This window comes from Pezoporus wallicus, unplaced genomic scaffold (genome assembly GCF_028554395.1).
Source record: "Pezoporus wallicus isolate ANWC-B61680 ecotype Strahan unplaced genomic scaffold, APGP_CSIRO_Pwel_v1 contig_8119, whole genome shotgun sequence".
Classification (NCBI taxonomy): Eukaryota; Metazoa; Chordata; class Aves; order Psittaciformes; family Psittacidae; genus Pezoporus; species Pezoporus wallicus.
In genome coordinates this window covers 230,287-248,200 of record NW_026638720.1, presented here as the reverse complement: position 1 = coordinate 248,200, position 17,914 = coordinate 230,287, and the positions used below count along the sequence as shown (strand labels likewise).

The 17,914-nt window shown below is 35.8% G+C and overlaps 1 protein-coding gene across 3 annotated transcripts in view; it reads left to right on the top strand.

Annotated features, from left to right (window-relative positions):
* Window positions 1-17,914, top strand: part of LOC130600640 (lysine-specific demethylase 4C-like) — a 63,290-nt gene that overhangs the window by 6,204 nt on the left and 39,172 nt on the right. The window contains exons 1-4 of one of the 3 annotated variants that reach the window (XM_057412122.1): window positions 5,227-5,388; window positions 5,625-5,788; window positions 12,723-12,898; window positions 15,500-15,614. In XM_057412122.1, the coding sequence (XP_057268105.1) occupies window positions 5,645-5,788; window positions 12,723-12,898; window positions 15,500-15,614 (435 nt within the window). In that variant the 5' untranslated portion in view covers window positions 5,227-5,388; window positions 5,625-5,644. Of the gene's footprint in view, window positions 1-5,226; window positions 5,389-5,581; window positions 5,789-12,722; window positions 12,899-15,499; window positions 15,615-17,914 lie in introns of those variants that run through there. The other 2 variants (XM_057412121.1, XM_057412123.1) reach the window with 2 other exon arrangements.

Below are 17,914 nucleotides of genomic sequence, written 5' to 3'. Positions count from 1 at the left end.
TTCTTTTTCTGTTGTGTCCTCCACCCGCTTCTCTTTGGCAGACCCCTAGTTTTACAGTCTTTTGTCAGGTTTTTGTAATGGTCATTAATGTATACATTAAAGAGTCAAGTTTATTATGTTTGTACAGGCTATACAACTTAAATATTAAAGGATTTGTTTACAAAGCACTTGCCTGTCATCAGATAACTGGTGAAATGAGTTTGCATCTTCGATCATGTAAATACTGGTAACATTAATGAGATTTCATCTTGCTGTGAGTTGTGTATATGAGCTTTCCTGGTGTTGTACTTTGACATTTTGAGCTAAGTTCATTATTTTTTTTGGGCCACATACTGACATGGATGTGGTTGATTAGATTGTTCTGACCTCATGTGACTTCTGTTGTATTAAGACAAATGTAGCATTAATGTGCTCTTGGCTGATGATTTGAAGGTCTTTTGACAAGGCCTGACAATGGCTATAAACTCTTCAGAAGGCTAATCAGATTCTTTAACCCAGCTGTTGGCTCTTTACCGGGCAAGCTTGGATAAGCTACATGCTTGCATTTTATCTAAATGTTGCGCTGTGTAATCAAGCATGTTTCAAGATGTTGGCACACTACTTGATCACCAAGACATTCAAGATTTATGGGCAGGTTTGCAGTTTACTGGATTAGGCTCGTAGCTGGAGCTTGTTTGACTAAAGCCTTCCCTCGATTAGTTAAAAAGGTTTTCTTCAGTGTTACGTGAGGTATTAATGCATGCTAATTTTAGTGGAGAATGTCTTCTCATTTATTCACATTGCCATCTGCTTTTCTATATGGTTATGGTCAGTCTTGTCTGTATGCAATACTATCTTGCAAGGGGGACAGAAAATGGATGATTACAATGTTGATATTAGGGATTTGAAATAACTGTAACAAGCAGTATATATAAATATATATGTATGTTACTGGTCTTTCTATTCTATAATGTGCAGCCTAAATGAATATAACTGCCCTTGTTTCTGTAACTTTTTGTGTTTACTAATGTCTTGCACATTTTCATTGTGTCGTAGTAAATAAAACCTCTGGAAGTTTTATTTCTCAACATGCACAGCTCTGTAATATCACAAAATAGTTATGTATACACACCTATGTGGAATAGTTAAGACAGTAATAGTATGATTGTGTGGATTTTACTTTAGAATGGCATCTTAGTAGTTACGTTCTTGTCTGCAAAAGAACCTCTGGAAGCTTTGTAACTCTTATACTGAACTATATTTTCTGTTTGCTTTTATGATTTGGTAGTGTATAAATTAATTTTTGCATATGAGAGAGCAGAAGTAGGAATTTGGTGGGAGAAAGTATGCAGAACTCTTGAATTCCACAATGCCCTTGAGAAAATTACATAGAGAATTGGAAGGCAAACATGTACAGTTGGTTTGCAGCATAGCTTTGTTTTTGTGGTAAATTTAAACCATGTAAGTCGGTCTTGGTGCTTTCTGTTTTAGATTGACATTTGTAATGAACATTACTGCAATAATAAAATTGGGAAATGAGATTAAGAAGTCTCAACTGATAGGTCACAGCTGTACAGGTGTTAAATTACTAAGAAATCAAAAAGTGAATAGCATTGTCTATTGAGAAGTCTGTGGACTTCTGGTGTAGCAAGTACTGCACAGTCTTTATGGTCTTTCTGCCTCCTCAGCTATGGAGGTTGCATAGCAGAATCTGCTCAGGGAGTGTTCTTACAAACATTGTGCTTACCAAAGAGCTGCTTACCCAGTAAGTGAATGAAAAGAAGTCTTTTTTTTTAGGAGGAAGAAGGGTAGTGTAGGCGCATGGATCTGACAGTGTATTTCCACCAAAAATGACATAGCTGGCTGCTCTTTGTGGTCACTGGATAGGGAACAGGACCCTAAGATGCATGGAAGCAGGTGGGAAGAAAGATACTGTGTTAAAAAAAAATTGTATTTTTTGCGCTTCAGTTAAGTTGATCAGAAATTCTGCCTTTCTGATGCTACACGTGTCTTCGTGATTAGTTAGAACTTATTAATTCTGCCTGTGATACAGATGTGGGTTCATTACTGTACAGTACAGTTCAGTTATATGCTTGAGCCTTAATTTAGTTCCAGAGATGAAAAAAAAAAATAACCTAGCTAGTATCTTTACTTTGGTATGTTTTGCAAACAGAAGTTTAGGAATCAAGCAGCAGGCAGACATGGTGGCATGTGTAATTATGGAAGTTAGATTGACAATTGGTGTTTATTAGTTTGAGTAACAATCCTTAAATTAACTAATTTCTTCATTGTGGCTGAGTGCTAGGGTATAATTAATTCATTCAGTACATTTTTGCTTTTAAAGCAGCTCAGGTAGTAAAACCGATGTGTTCTGGTGAGATGTCTTCATTGAGAATTTTTTTTATCATGCTTATTTGTGTGATAATTAGTCTGTTGTGCCTGGTGCTTGAAATCAGATACTAGCTGAAATCATCCCAGTTTTTCTCATAGCTGAATCACTTGGATATAGCTTTTACTTGTCTCTACCCATTTTCATAAGGAGTGTAGGAAATAATTTATCTTTGAGATTTACACTTCTTCATCTAAGGCAAGTTTAATCCAAAAAAATTATGTAAGACAGAGCCTCAGGTTTGGAGGAACATACACAGACACTGTGCTTGCATATGTTTTTTGCCCATAGACAAAACTAGGATAAAAAGGTTGTTTAGCTGTGCAGATGCAGTGTTTAACTTAGAGCTCAGAATTGGAGAACGGGGGAGGTTGGAAGGGACCTCTGGAGACAGTTCAGTTTCCCTGCACAGAACAGGCTCCACTGCATTGGATGGCTCAGGCAGTGTTGAACTGGCTTTTGAGTATCTCCAGGGGTAGACACTCCACAACCTCTCTGGGCAGCCTGTTCCAGTATTCGATCACCCCTGTGCTAATTTTTTTACTATGCTTAAACAGAATTTAGTGTATTTGGTTTGTGCCTACTGTCAGTTATACTGTCTCTGGCCGCCACGGGGAAGAGTCTTGCTCTTTATAGCTAGTTATGTGAGGATAAGATAACAGAATCACAGACTCACTGAGGTTGGAGGAGACTTCTTGAGAACATGTAGCCCAACACCGCTGCTCAAGAAGGGTCAGCTAGAGCAGATTGATCAGCACTGTGTCCGTTTGGGCTTCGAGTATCTCTAAGGATGGAGTCTCCACAGCCTCTCTCTTCTGGTGTTTGACCATGCTCACAGTGAAAAAATTGTTTCCTGATGTTCAGGAAGAACCTCTTTTGTTTCAGCCAGTGCCCATTGCCTCCAGTCCTGTCATGGCACTGCTGATAAAAGCCTGGGACCCTCCCCCTTGCACCCTCCTGCAGGTATTTATATACACTGATATGGTTCCCCCATTCCTTGCCTCCCCTAGTCTGAACCCTCCTACCTCCCTCAGAGAGATGCTCCAGTACCTTCAGTATCTTTCTGGGCCACTTGACTGGCTAGCAGCATTCCTCCAAATCCAGCTGAGGACACCTTTAGGCATCTTTGCTGCATGGGCACATTGCTGGCTGTGTTTCCCAAACCCTCCACCCTGCAGGTGGAGGACTTTGCACTTCCCCTTGTTGAACTTCACGAGGTTCCTGTTGGCCTGTTTCTCCAGCCTGTCCGGGCCCCTCTGGGTGTCAGCACAACCCTCTGGTATATCAGCTGATCTTCCCATTTTTGTACTGTCTACAAATATCACATTGAATTAATTGGAAATAGTTGCTGTGATTGGTCTTGGATAAAATTACATGTCTGGGAGATGTTGAAATAGTGAGAAAGCAGTTCAGTTATTAGTTAGCTGAACCAATTTCAGCTACTGCTTGTTGCAGCATGTCCTTCTGCCCCCCCCCCCCCCCCAAATCCGTTAGTGTTTTAGGAATGCTTGACTTGGTTTGGGGACACTGAACTTAGTACTGGGCATGTTAAGTGGATAAAGCACGCTATTGAGAAGTTCATCTATCCACTATAGGAAAGAATATTAGTGGTGTAAAAGACAAATTCGTGAATGGATGCTGAAGTAACTTGCTTAAAAAAAAAAAAAAAAACCTCACAAAAACCAAACTAATCAAAGAATAAGTAACACTCCTCCTCTCTGCCCTCTCTGCCTCCCCACAAAGCCCCCCAAAACTGCACTGACAATGTTGGGTAATACTGGAAGAGTTGAGAGAAGGATGTTAACCTGTATGCTATAATGAAATAACTGCTCACTGCTGGGTATCATCTTTTATACAGTCAGTGGAATGGATTAAAAACTGCAAAATGATGAATAATGAAGGACTATTAAATTTTTTTCCCAGTGGAGAAATAGCAGAGAGTTTTTTTTTTTTTTTTTTTTTTTTTGAGGTAGGTAGTGTCTGTATGTATGCGTGTGTATTTCACTGATTTATATTCTTATTTAATACATATAAAAGTGAAAGCCTAAAACCTGATTTTGTACAGAGGAATAAAATACCCTGTTTGATTATATTTCTAATGTCACTTTACTGTCAGTAAAACATAAGTAGTAGACACTGTCTGCTGTACTTCAAAGTGAAGGAAAGCATAGCTTAATCTTTGGTCGTAAATCTGAATTTCATTTTCCTGGGACTGGTCATAGAAGCAAGATTGTACATGAAACTTTAATGGATGGGAATAAATGAAGGGTGTGTTACATATGAGCCAAGTGTTTACTGGTGAGGGAAGTTATCCCACTTATACATGTTGAGGTTTGTTTGCCTATATGGACTTGATAATTTAAATGCAAAAATACTCCCAAATTAAAGTGGTACTGATTTTCAGAATGTTCGAGTTGTAGAAATCTGGTACATTTCATGTTGAACAGGGTTGAAAGTAGTATAGGGTGAGGAATAGAACGTTACTGAAGGTGGGAGCATAGAAGAAGTTTAATCAAGTACTAGCTAGAGAGTGATGTGCTGGGTGAAGTGGGGAGCAAAAAGAAGAAAAATCGTGACACAGAAAGCAGACTAAATGTTGAAATACCTGTTGGAGGGCGAAACATGGAAAGACATAAAAGCATCCTCCATGGAGAAATAGAAGTCACAGAGATTGCTGTCTTTATGTGTATTGCTTGCATGCTTTGTTTCTGTTAAGGAGATTTCAGAGAATGAGGGCTAATAATAGTCCAGTTGTTAACCGGATACAAGAGCTGATACAAGAGTTAGGAAATCGAGGTGCTTTCCCTATGTTTGTAGTGTGACTGGGAATGAGTAATTGGTTTTCTCCATACACTAAATGGGAATGTTTTATCAAATGCGTAGCATTGTTACTTTAGATGGTGTCTGTGTAATGTAAATCTCTAGAGAGGAAAAGGCAGCAGCTTGCAGATGGATCGACACAGGAAGATGCTACTGTGATATTAAAGGTTAACTAGAGGAAACATGCCATAAAAATGGAGGTATGGACTGGACTGTCGTGATAGTGTTTGTGCTGGGTAAGGGCCAGATATCCTTGAAGGAGTAAGGAGAAAAAGTATACATGTGTGCCTTTTATGGTAGCATGGGCAGAGGATTTTGAAAGCTTTTTTCCTGTTTGAAACGTATGTCAAATCTCAGAATTCGTTTTACTGGTAATTCTTTTCAGTGTGTTTATTTTGTTTTTTTTTTTTTCCTTTTTTTTCCCTTCTCTTAAAAGCTGGATTGAAAGGAACTGCAATGTCTGCTGTCATCTCAGATAGTCCTCCAAACCCAAGCTGCAAAATCATGACTTTTAGGCCTTCGATGGATGAATTCAGGGAGTTCAACAAATACTTAGTGTACATGGAATCACAAGGTGCTCATAGGGCTGGAGTTGCAAAGGTAAACTTCTATAATGTAGAAGAAAAATGGTTCCTAATACTTGTTTTTCCCAGTATTTGTATTTTGCTGATTGCAAAACTGATCATTTGAGTATGTAGTTTTTTGTTTCTTTTTTTTTTTCCCAAATTATTTTCAGTTAATAGATTCTGAACTGTTTTAAGAAAGGGCTTTCTGGTATCTCTGATGTTTCATGCAAACTAATGAAGACGATGTATACTGTTTTCTCTCTAAAAATCAACTGTTCGCATGTTTACAACAGCAAAAGAGGATTTCTTCTTAAAGGCAGATTTAAACTAGTTTTTGGCAAATCAGAACAAAATAAATTGGAAAATCCAGATTTACCAGGTGTTGAACTTGGTGTTTTAGGATTTGTGTGTAACTTTACTGGAGCAAATAATCCAGCTATTGTTAATGGGTGTCTGCATGAAGATAGTATTTGATGAGATAGTGTTTGAATGGAAATAGTTTTCTTTTTAATGGTGATTGTCTTACACTTTTGTTAATGAGAATTTGAGGTGTACTAGCTATCATTGCATTGCCTTTGCAATCAGGGCTAGAAATATAATAAATAGATGACATTGGGAACCTTAGCTGAGCTTTTCCCAAATTCAGTTATATTATGGAACCTATTTATTTGTGTGGGGATGATCTATTGCAGTCCTCTCATCGTGAACAGTAAGCAGCAAATTCATCATAGTGACTTCTGCTCAACAGATTTACACCCTTAATGCGTATGTGAGCAGAAGATTCTAGCTATGTATCACTCTGTGAATTATGTACGTGGATCCAGCTTGAAAAAAATATTCTTGTTTTCATATTGTTTATAATAATAGCTTTATTTCAGCTGTTCATAGTTTCTAATCCTGTTTCCTGGGCATCTAGCAAAAAACCCAGAAAGTGCCTTATGACCAGCTGGGGAGATGATACTGATCCTATTCTGTTTCTGTCCGTTTTCTCATGTTTAATGTGCTTGCTTCTTCAGCATATTTTGTATAAAACAAAAACAGGTAAGGATAAATTGTACTCTTTACTTTCTCTGGCTATATGATGCTATTCTATGAACCAGAGTTAGTCTGCAAGATGAAAAAAAAACCAAATAAAGATAAAAAATGAACTAGTTTATAAAGAAGAAATATGTGTGATATGCATTTTATTATGGCCATGTCTGTTGTAGACCACAGCTAGTCTTTTCATTCAATAGCATTCAAAACTAGAATCTTCTTAATTAAAGAAAAAAAGTACCTTGCATTTCATTTTCCTTTAAAAACTGTATGTTTACCTCTGGCAATTCTGAGGAGGCGTATCATCAAATATGATACTGTAATCCTTAAAAAGTACATGCAAACTTCTGTTCTTATTTCTGAGACATTCATAATAAATAAGAGCTTCAGTTACTCTCCATCAGGGTCTTTTGTGCTTATTCTTTTCTGGGAATGCTGGTTAGTGGCTTCCTGATACATGGTGCTAAATGCTCTTCTGAGGCTGCTGGTATACTTAAGATTAATTGTGGGTCATGGTTTTGAGCCCAGTGTGCTAGTCTTTTATGTGTGTGAACTTTAGCGTATCTGGAAAGGGAGACTTCTTCATGTCTTGGCATTCTTGGTTGCAAAATTTCAGCCAGAAGTGTAAAAAGATAATGAATTTGTCTTACTGGAAATATTCTTTAGATTTATTTGAGGTATGAGTATGGCTTCTGTTGTCACTCTGTTCTGGTCCCTTATCTTGGTTCTGGTTCCTTTCCTGCTATCCAGCAATTAAAGTTCCATGTGTAGCCAGTGTAGGAAAAAAAGGCAGAGCCATTGAGGATGTCCTGAGAAGAGCAGTGGACGTCGTATCATTAGGAAAGAATGTGAAAAAAAAATAATGTGAGACAGTTTTACCTTCATTGTATAATTTGAAATTTCTCTAATACTGCTGTTACCTTCATGTCCATAGTGTACTCCATCCTCCCTTACCCCCCCATTAACTCTTTTAGGAGATTATCTTTGTGAAGATTTGGGTTAGATGTAATTTTCTGCAGTAACCAAGCAACAGATTAATTCTTACGTATAGGAAATGGGTATGATTTGAATATTCACGGTACTGAAGGCAGAAATGACATAATACCAATAAAATATACTAACGCTGTCATTTTAAAATCAGTAAACTTATGATTAAAAATGCAAGCTTTGTTTCCTGTAAACTTTGTTTTGAAGTTGAAACACTATAAAGAAATATTGTAGTGGGCCAAAGCAGCAGTTACTCTTGTAAGTGAGGCGCATGAATACGTGAAACTGGCTTTTTTAAATGTTAGATGCAGCTGTGATATCTACTAGGTGTTCCAGTGTTTTAAAGTATAATGCTGATGTTGGCTGTGGAATGGATGCAGGCATATCCTGTTTAGTTTAATTTTCTTTAACACTGTAAAACAGTGATCATGTTTACAGAAGAACAGAGGTTAGGCTCTGGTCTTTTCTTCTTTACTGTGGTATGCTGCAAGATGCAGATGAGAATCCCATAACTGAGTTGAAAAAGAGGGGGTAGTGCATTATGGTAATTTAAGTGACAATCAAAGAGATATGAAAGCTTTCAGGATTAGTATGAGAACTGGATAGTATGTTTTAGACACATATCCCTAGTTAACACTGAGTAACCTGTATTAATTTTTAATTTTCAAGCTTTTTTTTTTTTGATTTAATTAAATACAAATTGAAACCACGTTCTGTGCTCATAATGAGAGCTTCCTTAAGAATGAACCGTTTGGTGTTGTTGCCATTATCAAACTGTAGCTGTTTATTTTGTAGTTTTATCTGGACTATATAGGTACCATATAAGAAATGGTTATGGTATATTTTTTGGTGTTCTCATTAACCATCTCTCAAGGAGATGATTATTAGAGCTCTTTATCAGGTAGTAGGGATGGAAAAAATTGGCTAAAAACTAATGTTCCCTCAAATTGTACACATACATGCAATTAAGAGAAACTGGAAATTAGCAGAGTCTTAAAAGTAATTCCAATATTTGATTTACAGAAATTGCCACTACTCTCATAGCACTTGTAGTTTTATATCGTCTCTGTTGAAATCACTAAAGCTGAACATACCTGACAAGAATGGAATTTGGCCCTGTAGTCAGGGATTTGTGGCATTTTGCATAGTGTAATTTGGCTTGTTTGAAGTAAATGTCCTTGTGTTTATGTGATTGAAAATGTGTATGTCTCAATTTTTTGGCCATACACCTAGGATTTAATTCCCATGCCATCTATCGCATTTCAAACCCATTTGTTGAAGCTCTTCTCCATGTACAGATCATTAAAACGGAAGTCCCAGGAGCACAGAAAAATACTTGTATATATCTGTGTTTATATGCATGTGGGGTACCTGCTGAACAGCTGGAATAATGTCTGAAAAAAAGCATAGCAAAACTTTTTAAAACTGGTCAATTACATTACTCATGTTTCAGTTGTGTGATTCAGGAAGGGTCCTTCCAGCCATGGTGTGCAAGTCTGCTTTACCCATCTGCTTGATACTAGAATAGCAGTTAAAGCATTTTTGGTTATTTTCAGCATGTCAGTCGGTTGATACATACTACTGAGTTGTCTAGAGACTTTCTATATTCTGATTTTCACTAATTTTTGATATATTTCAAAATTACATATAAAAATAAACCAAGTACTTCTTGAAAAAATCTTATCAAGACAGTAATTCATACAGCAAAAATATAAGGGGCATTTTCTGAGTTTTGGGCATTGGATTTAAAATAACAGAAATATAGTATTATAAAATGAACTTATGAAGGACCTAATTAATATTAAGTCTAGAAGGTATGGACTCGAGTATGAATGCAAAGATAAAAAAGACTACCAGTGCTTATGCAGTAACAGTAACTTAAGCTTTAAACAGAGATCATAAGCAGAGTAGGCATACCCAACACTTTAGATTAAATGTGAAAGTGTGTAAGGGAGAAGACCTCTCAAGCTGTGTGGAAGAATACGTGTAAGTAAATGTCTGTAGGTCTCGCACGTGGTGTGTATGTGTGTGTGAACACAGTGTTTTTTCTTTTTCTTTTTTTTTTTTAAAGTTCCTAATAGTATGCCTGGAATAAATGATTAAGGTACTAGAGAAACAATATTAAACCATTTATTTCCAGAGCGGAAAACATGCTGTGGCATCCCTGGAGCAAACTGGCTAAAATATTTGGCTTTTGAAAGTATGGAATGAGCTTTACAAATAGACAATGTATTTTAGTCTTACTGTTACAGAGGATCATATACTTAAAAAGGAAAACAGGGACCAGAGGTAACAGAACAAATGAAAATTAAGGAACACTGCTAGATTAGTTGCTTTTATTTGAATGAGAAGTGTTTTGGAGACTCAAACTGCATTTAGATAGAGCAAAGTAGTTAATTTGCAGTTGCATTGGCAACTAGTAAAGTAATTTTGTAATGTGATATTGAAAATGTGGCAGCAATAAGAAAACATTTTTCAGAAGAGGAGGAGCAGAAGTAGCTACATAAAAGGAGTAGCCAGTGCCATTCAGAATCAAATGCAGAACCAAATGCAGAACAGGAGATTAGCAGTATGTGAAAGAGGATTGAACAGGAGTTTGTGTTGGTAGCACTCTGAAATAACCTTGGTTGTATTAATGTGCAGCCTTAATGAAGGAGAGTGTTGTAACTAAGATGTCCCTACCTAAAACTATATTTCATGCTGAATAACAGTAGTGTTAATATGCGTAGGAGGTTTGACGTGTATCCATCTACGTATCTATCTATAGATATATAAATGAGAAATCCTTGCCTTAGTTTTTTTCCTTTTTATATTTAAGCTTTGCTGATAAATTCAATCTAGTTCGCTTCTGTGGAATAAATCTAACTTGCCTGACTTTGAATAAGTTATTTTTACTAAAGGGAATGTGAAGAAGCTTCAGTGAGACAGGTCAGAGACCATTTCCAACTCTGATACTGTGTAGCTGTATGTAACTTTGGGCACGATATTTTTTTTTTTTTTTTTTTATGATGCTTAGTACGTCAGTCCACAGAGGATTCATTTCTCTAATCAGTGCTCTGGTTACAACAATAATAGACATGCTCCAGTTAGCTGTAAGGGGATATTTTGAACCTGTATTCACAGAAATATTTTTTATTGCTTAAAAGATACTGACCTTGAATTATATGACATAATGCAAATTTTGTTTTCAGTATTCATATATTTGAGCCAAACCTACAAATTCATGCTTTATAATAATAATGAAAATGGAAATCTTTGTGCACATATTTGATTTCCATGCATATATTCTGAATGCATTACTTCTCTGCTTCCAAATCAACATTTTGTGTTTTGTTGATGTGCATATAATTTAAGATTTGTGTGAAAGAAGTAGAAGTCACAAGGTGGTTCAATTAATTTATTTCATGTTTTTCTCTAAAAGCAAACAACACCAAAACTTTGCTAGGTAGTCCCTGTACAACTGAAATCCCATGGAAGCCGAGAAGGAAAGAAGAAAAAGAGGGAATTGCATCTGTGTAAAAACTGGGTAAAAATGCCTGTTTATGTTTAGAATAAAAACATTAGGTATGGAAGTATATTACTACCTGATAACTTTTCTTCAGCTTGATGTGTGTGCTTGCTACCATGAATGGTCTTGCTTGGATTTCTTTGGTGAATAGACTGTTTGAGTACATTAGCAAATCATAATTTGTGATTATTTTCCAAAGGTAGTAAATGATATCAGGATCTATTTGTACTATTTTTTCAGAATTTTTTACTTTCTCAGAGTGATGTAACAGCAAAATCTCTTATGGACAATATTGTGTGGAATTCTGAAATGGTTGTTGGAGGAATAGCCTAGCTAGCCTGGTGTGAAAGCTACCTTTAAGATGCGACTTATTCAAATAATATAATTCATGTGTGGCAGATGTATGCTTATGAAAGCCATCCTATTTTGCTGTATGCTGATCTAAAAGTTTCTAAGCTGATGCTTGTGAAAATTTGAGTGCCCCAGAAAAGAATGAATTAAGTGGATCAAAGGATGCATCATTGAGCCTTTGGGCAAGTAAAAGTTCAAAACCAGACCACCTCAAAAATATATATTAAAAATGTCAGTGTTTTAAAACTGGTGCGATTTCACATCTAGAGAGTTTTCTATTTTCAGGTAAAATAATATATGCAAGGAATGTTCAAAATTACACAGCCTGTTAAAAAAATGGCATTACTAGTGGCTTCTTAGAAATTCCTGATGACTTTATTGCTAACACTTTCTGCTGAGGAGTTTTTGTAGACATTGGTCAGTTCTGTGGTATTTGAAATAAAAGTGTTAACTTTACAACTGATTAATGTGCACATAGCTTTAATCTTTAATTATGATGTTTAAACCATGTTAATATAAAACCTGATTTATCTAAGTTAGTGCAAGCATACTGTAATGGAGTTGTACCCTACAGTTTTGTGACTGTAAGCTAAACAGTAAGCTAAACAGATGGTACAATCTAAAGCTCTCTAAAATAGCTGTATTATTTTGTTTTAAAATTTTTTCATAAGAAATAGTTATTTATGCTATTTGCACCAAATAGCATTTGGACAGGGGACTTCAATACTTTGTATGTTTGCGGGTTTTTTTTTTTTTTAATAACAGTTTTATATCATGGAGTGTGAAGTGTTTGTGAATTATAAGGCTTTCTGATAATAAAATACTCTGTTACTATACATGTGCATGTTTGCACAGTTGCACATGATTGAATTGCTGTAGATCAGCAAGTTGCTGATCAAAAACCATTTTGAATTGGTTTCTGGATTATGTAAGAGCACTTGCATGATCAGTTAGTTATAGTGAAAACAGTGGGTAAGCAAGTATTCGTTTGATCATTGGCATATGACTGGTTTATTTGATTTTTCCAGAATATTTTGAACTGGTATTGCAACTGTTGATGTCCTGGTTTTGATTTCTGAATTTAAAGGTTATCCCACCAAAAGAGTGGAAGCCAAGAAAACATTATGATGATATTGAAGATTTGGTGATTCCTGCTCCAATTCAGCAGATGGTCACTGGCCAGTCAGGGCTATTCACACAGTATAACATTCAGAAAAAGCCAATGACAGTAAAGGAGTTCAAGCAAGTGGCCAACAGTACCAGGTATGTATATGGGTGGGTGTCTAAGCAATTGGTGATTTTTTTTTTTTTTTTTTTTTTTATTTTTTTCACTCAGTAGAGGTTTTTCTGTCTCCTGCGTTAAGGGTACCACAACATTAATCTTGTTTGTTTCTGTTGTTGAAAACATGACAGTAAGAAAGCATCTGAAAAACCTGAGACACAATGCTTTCTACCTTTTTTCTTTCTGTTCTAACAAATGCCTATAAAGAAAATAACAAACATGGTACAGACAGAGTTTCAATTTGAGTGCAACTATTGATGTTTAATTCTTTTTTTTCTGCCTAGATATTGTACTGGCCTGTCATCATGTAATTCTGAAAAAAACCCAGCCCCAAAACCCAACATGTTTTTTAACTTGCCCATAAGTTTTTGCATTAATCTAAAATAACTGCGCTGCACTTTGTGAATGTCTATGTTCTGACTATGGCAAGATGGATAGAATAAATTCTTCTCCATTCCTTTTGGCCACATAAAGAATAAATTCTGCTTCAGTATTTTCCAGAAGTAGTTTCTGGAAGGTGAATCAAAAGATCCTATAGAGAAAAGATACTTGAATATGATGAGGGAAGGTAACACTGCTCCAGTTTAAAGGAAAGTTTCTCTCATAAGTTAAATAACTTAATTGGTAAGAAGAGAAGCTGTTATCAAGATCAGGAAAAACTAGGACATGAATTCCTTTTAAAGAGGCTCCTCAGCAAATGTTTCATAATATCCATGGCCTAGTAAAAGTACAAAACTGATCTCCTTTTTTCAGTTAAAAAGGATTGGTATGTTTCTGCCCCTATATTCCTTATGAAAACTTGAGGTTATCACGCTTACAGTTTTCTTCCTCTGGTAAGTAGGAATGGGAACCTATTTTATAATTCTTAGAATTACTTGTTCAGTAATAATATAAAACCTGTCAGGTATCTGATGTAATTTTCTGATACCTACTAATATATGCTTAAAGTTTCCATTTGATTAACCCATGAGAAACACTAATTTCTTAAAATAGTTTCATAATGCAAAAATGCTGTGAAGGTTTTAATATGTATCATCATGTTAGTTAAGTTCATTATATGTTTATCATTATTTTGGAAGTGTTTCTGTGTTTTTTGTTTTTGATTTTTTTTTTTTCAGAAAGTTTTCATTTTTTTTTTTGCTGAAATCAATTTACACCTTCATTACAGCAGTGAATTTAAGAACAGTTGCGAGGGCTTTTATCTATTACTAGCTGTATGTCTTTCTAAATATTAATCTATTATTGAAAAAATATCATGCAACCTCTTGTGACACTTAATGCAGTCTATATTTCTTAAACTATTAAGTAGCTGAAAGCCCCTATTTTACCATAAAAATAATTTTGTTCTTTAATGCAGAAGACTATTCTTCAGTGTTGTGATCATATTCTTTTGGAAAGAGAAAGGCCATGAATATCTGAGTTAAATCATAGTTGCTGTTAAAAGGATTGTGTGTGCCTAGTCTAATGCATTGCATCTTTTAATTTATGCATTTACTTTGTTGCATTTGCAGTTCAGCATTGAACCAAGGTGCTTCTTCACCTTGACCTCTGGAAAATACGGGCATACCTGCATCCTGTAATCAAGCTACTTCTGTTACAATACTGAGTTTATGTATCCATAATACTCAGTGCCAAAACCTGTTTTCTGGAGCCTCATGATAAATTATTGAAGCAGCTCCATTGCTGAGATTGCTTTAGTTAAGATGTTTTGCTAACTTGCTTGTCTGTTCTGTGTTGCTTCATGATGTAAATGTACCCGGTCTACTTAATTCTTGCATGTATGGATTTTTTTTTTTTTCCCAGGAGTTGAGGTGTATGTATTAAGTTGGCAGTGCTAATGTGAAACATTACTTCACAGTTGCAGTAATGGGGAGCAGATTTTCTTTTCTGAAGACCTAAATACGGGGGAATAGAGGCCTGACAAAGAATCCTAAGGCAAAAGCTATTTGATGGATGTTTTCTGTGGTACTGTGCTTGTGTTGTATTCCCACAAGTTTGTACAAGAGGCTTGAATAACCTTCCAAAAGTATATATATAGTTGTATTCATGCTATTAAAAGTGTGGTGCTCAATGACAGGCAGAATTAGCACACTTAAGTTGTTCTGAGACAGGCTTTTGCAGGACCTATTACTATGTTTGCAGAGTTGGTAGTGAGGCAGGTAAATAATAAATACTTGTCAATGAAGTGGCTTTTCTGTGTGTGCCTTTTTCATTGAAGAGAAACAAAAGGGAGGGCCTCAGCCTGAGCACAGTCTGTAGATGTGCTGTTTAGCTCTTCGAGGCTAAAGGAAGTATTTCATGAGTAGGTGTATGACTTCAGTTACTGTAGCTGTCAGGTTATATATATTTGTCATGAGGTTACATACTATGGTGAATAATGAAACTAAGAATTCAGGACAACTACCAGTTCCCCTGTTTATATGTATATATATAATATATTTGAAATATATATTATATAAAATATACATTATTTATATAAAGCAATCTCTTAGAATTCAGTTTGCAGGGTCAGAAGCATATTCCTTTGTGAAGGTGGTTTTTGGAAGACTATGCTGAACCTTTGCTTACCTCTTCCTCTGCAGATACTGCACCCCAGGATATGTAGATTATGAAGATCTGGAGCGTAAATACTGGAGGAACTTGACTTTTGTGGCACCAATTTATGGAGCAGATATCAATGGGAGCATTTATGATGAAGTATGCTTAGCTTTTTATGAAGTTTATCTCTTCCAGCCCTTTTTTTAAGGGTACTGCACTTAGAAGTTACATTCTTGCTTTGTGACAGAGAATCTCTATTTCCTTTGAAATCTTAATGTTACTCACTTTAAAGACTCCAAGCAAGGTTCAAATTAACTTTACATCTGCAAGAGTCAAGCAGTTCTGTCCTTAGTAGGATATTGCTACTGTTACTGATCATATGACTCCCCAGTCATAATACTCTTCCCTTTCTTCAGTTTGAACTCTCCAGAACTTTGAGATTCCTTCTTATTTATTAACATTTTAGTATGCTGCTTGTTTACCTCTGTAGAAATTGAGTCATATTTTAAGTAACTTTTAATTTAAAATTAAAATATAAAGTACTTAATTTCTTTCTTTCACTAAGAAAGATTGTTCATTGTGCTTTCTACATTCTTGGAATGCCACCAATTTCCTGGAAATGTGTTCTGAATTAAAATAGATGGCATGGAAACTTCCTAAGCAAGTTATTTTTGCTGGTCATGTGCCAAGATCTCCATAGATAAGAAGGGATTCTTAACACAGATCTATGTTATCCATTGAATTAGAGAATATCCATTGATACCAATTACACTATGTAAGCAGCTATGGGAACTAAATTTTGAAGGGATTATTTAAGTAATGAGACCAAGAGAAGAAATGTTAGGATTTAAAAAAAAGATTTGTTTTTTTTTTTTTTAAAATACAGGGCAAAATTTTCTGCAGAATAATCTATCATGGAGTTCTTGAGTTACTTCCTGTTCTATGTAACTGCCTTCTGCAGTCATTTAAAAAAAAAAAAAGTCAGAATTTCACTTTGGCAGATGGTCTGAGGCTCGGCTAGCGTTTCATATTTCTTCACAGAAGATAAAGTACTTGAAGACTCTGTCCAAAGATAAACATGGTCAGCCAGTATGGCTTAAGGCAATTCAATTTTTGCACTACGTTACATGGTCATTGAAAGATAGTTATGAATGTCCAGCTGTCTATTGTTAGAGAAAGCAGAAAGTCCTAATTCTGTTGTGTGTCCAAATAGTTGTATAAAAATGATAATGGGAAATAACAAGATTTTGGAGTGCTGTGGTGAAGAGACATTCTACTTCAGTGTTGCTTTGTGGAGATCAGAAATGGGGCACAGGAAAAGCAGATTTTTTTACAAGAAATTGAAGCTGCCTTTTTTCTTCTCTGATACTTTTTTTCTTCTCTGATACTTTTTTTCTTATTTAATGTTGGCAGATAATGCCTTCTGGTGTAGCATTTTAGAAATGTGTACTTTGATTGTTTTCTTTGGCTTTTAGTTTCTTAAAGTTACTGTTGCATGAGCAATAATTCCAAAGAAAAGAGAATGCAGTAATATCGAATTTTGAAGTATTGACTGGTCAAAGAGAAGGTCAGAGATTTCCTTCTCATAGGATTGGTCTGTCATTAGACTGGGAGGCTGAGGAAGCAGCAAGTGAAGTGGGAAGAGCAGAATTCAGTAATTCTAACTCAGGTGTTATGTGTCTAGGAAGAGGAGACAAAGGAAGCACTGAAAGTTGCAGGGAGTGGGAAATAAAGTAGTGGGTGAGAAAAAGGTAAAAGAATAAAGAACCCCTGAATACCTATGATTGGGTGTTATTTAAAAATAAACAATAAAGGAGAAATATCAGTGAAAGGAATAGAAAGGAAAGTGTGTAAACAGACTGCTCAGTTAATGTAGCAGCCCAGTGGGGTTCAGAGGAACAAAAAAGGGAAAAATCCCTGGTACCAAACTGGGTATGAGAATGATGCTGATGGAAGTATTTTTTCTTAGAGTATTTTTGCCGAAGTTAATTTTTGGCCAGCAGATGGTGCACTTGCACAACCAATACTTCCCGTGTCTTCACGCGTGAAGATTGTGCTAAGAAAAGATCTTTTACACTGTTTCGAGTTAGTGGTTATCCTTAGGTCTGCATTCAGTTACCTTCAGGATTGTCATTATTCCGGGAAAGGAGATGAGCACAATCTCTCTGTTTTGGGCAACATACAGCAGAAAGGGCATGGTGGGATTAATTTGTTGTCATAGCCTGTTTGTGATAAAATCAAATGATTGTTTTTTTTCCAAGATGCATTTGATAGAAAACAGTGTGTTACAGATGTTGCATTTAACACGGAAACGGAAATACCTGGCAGAATTCCACATAGAAAACCACCAGGAACTTAGTGAAACTGTGATGTGTACATGTACTTAGGCTATCAAAATTAGTGAGAAATGCTGCTGTGCTGCAAGTCCTTATGCTTTAGGTTAAAAGTTTACCAAGTAT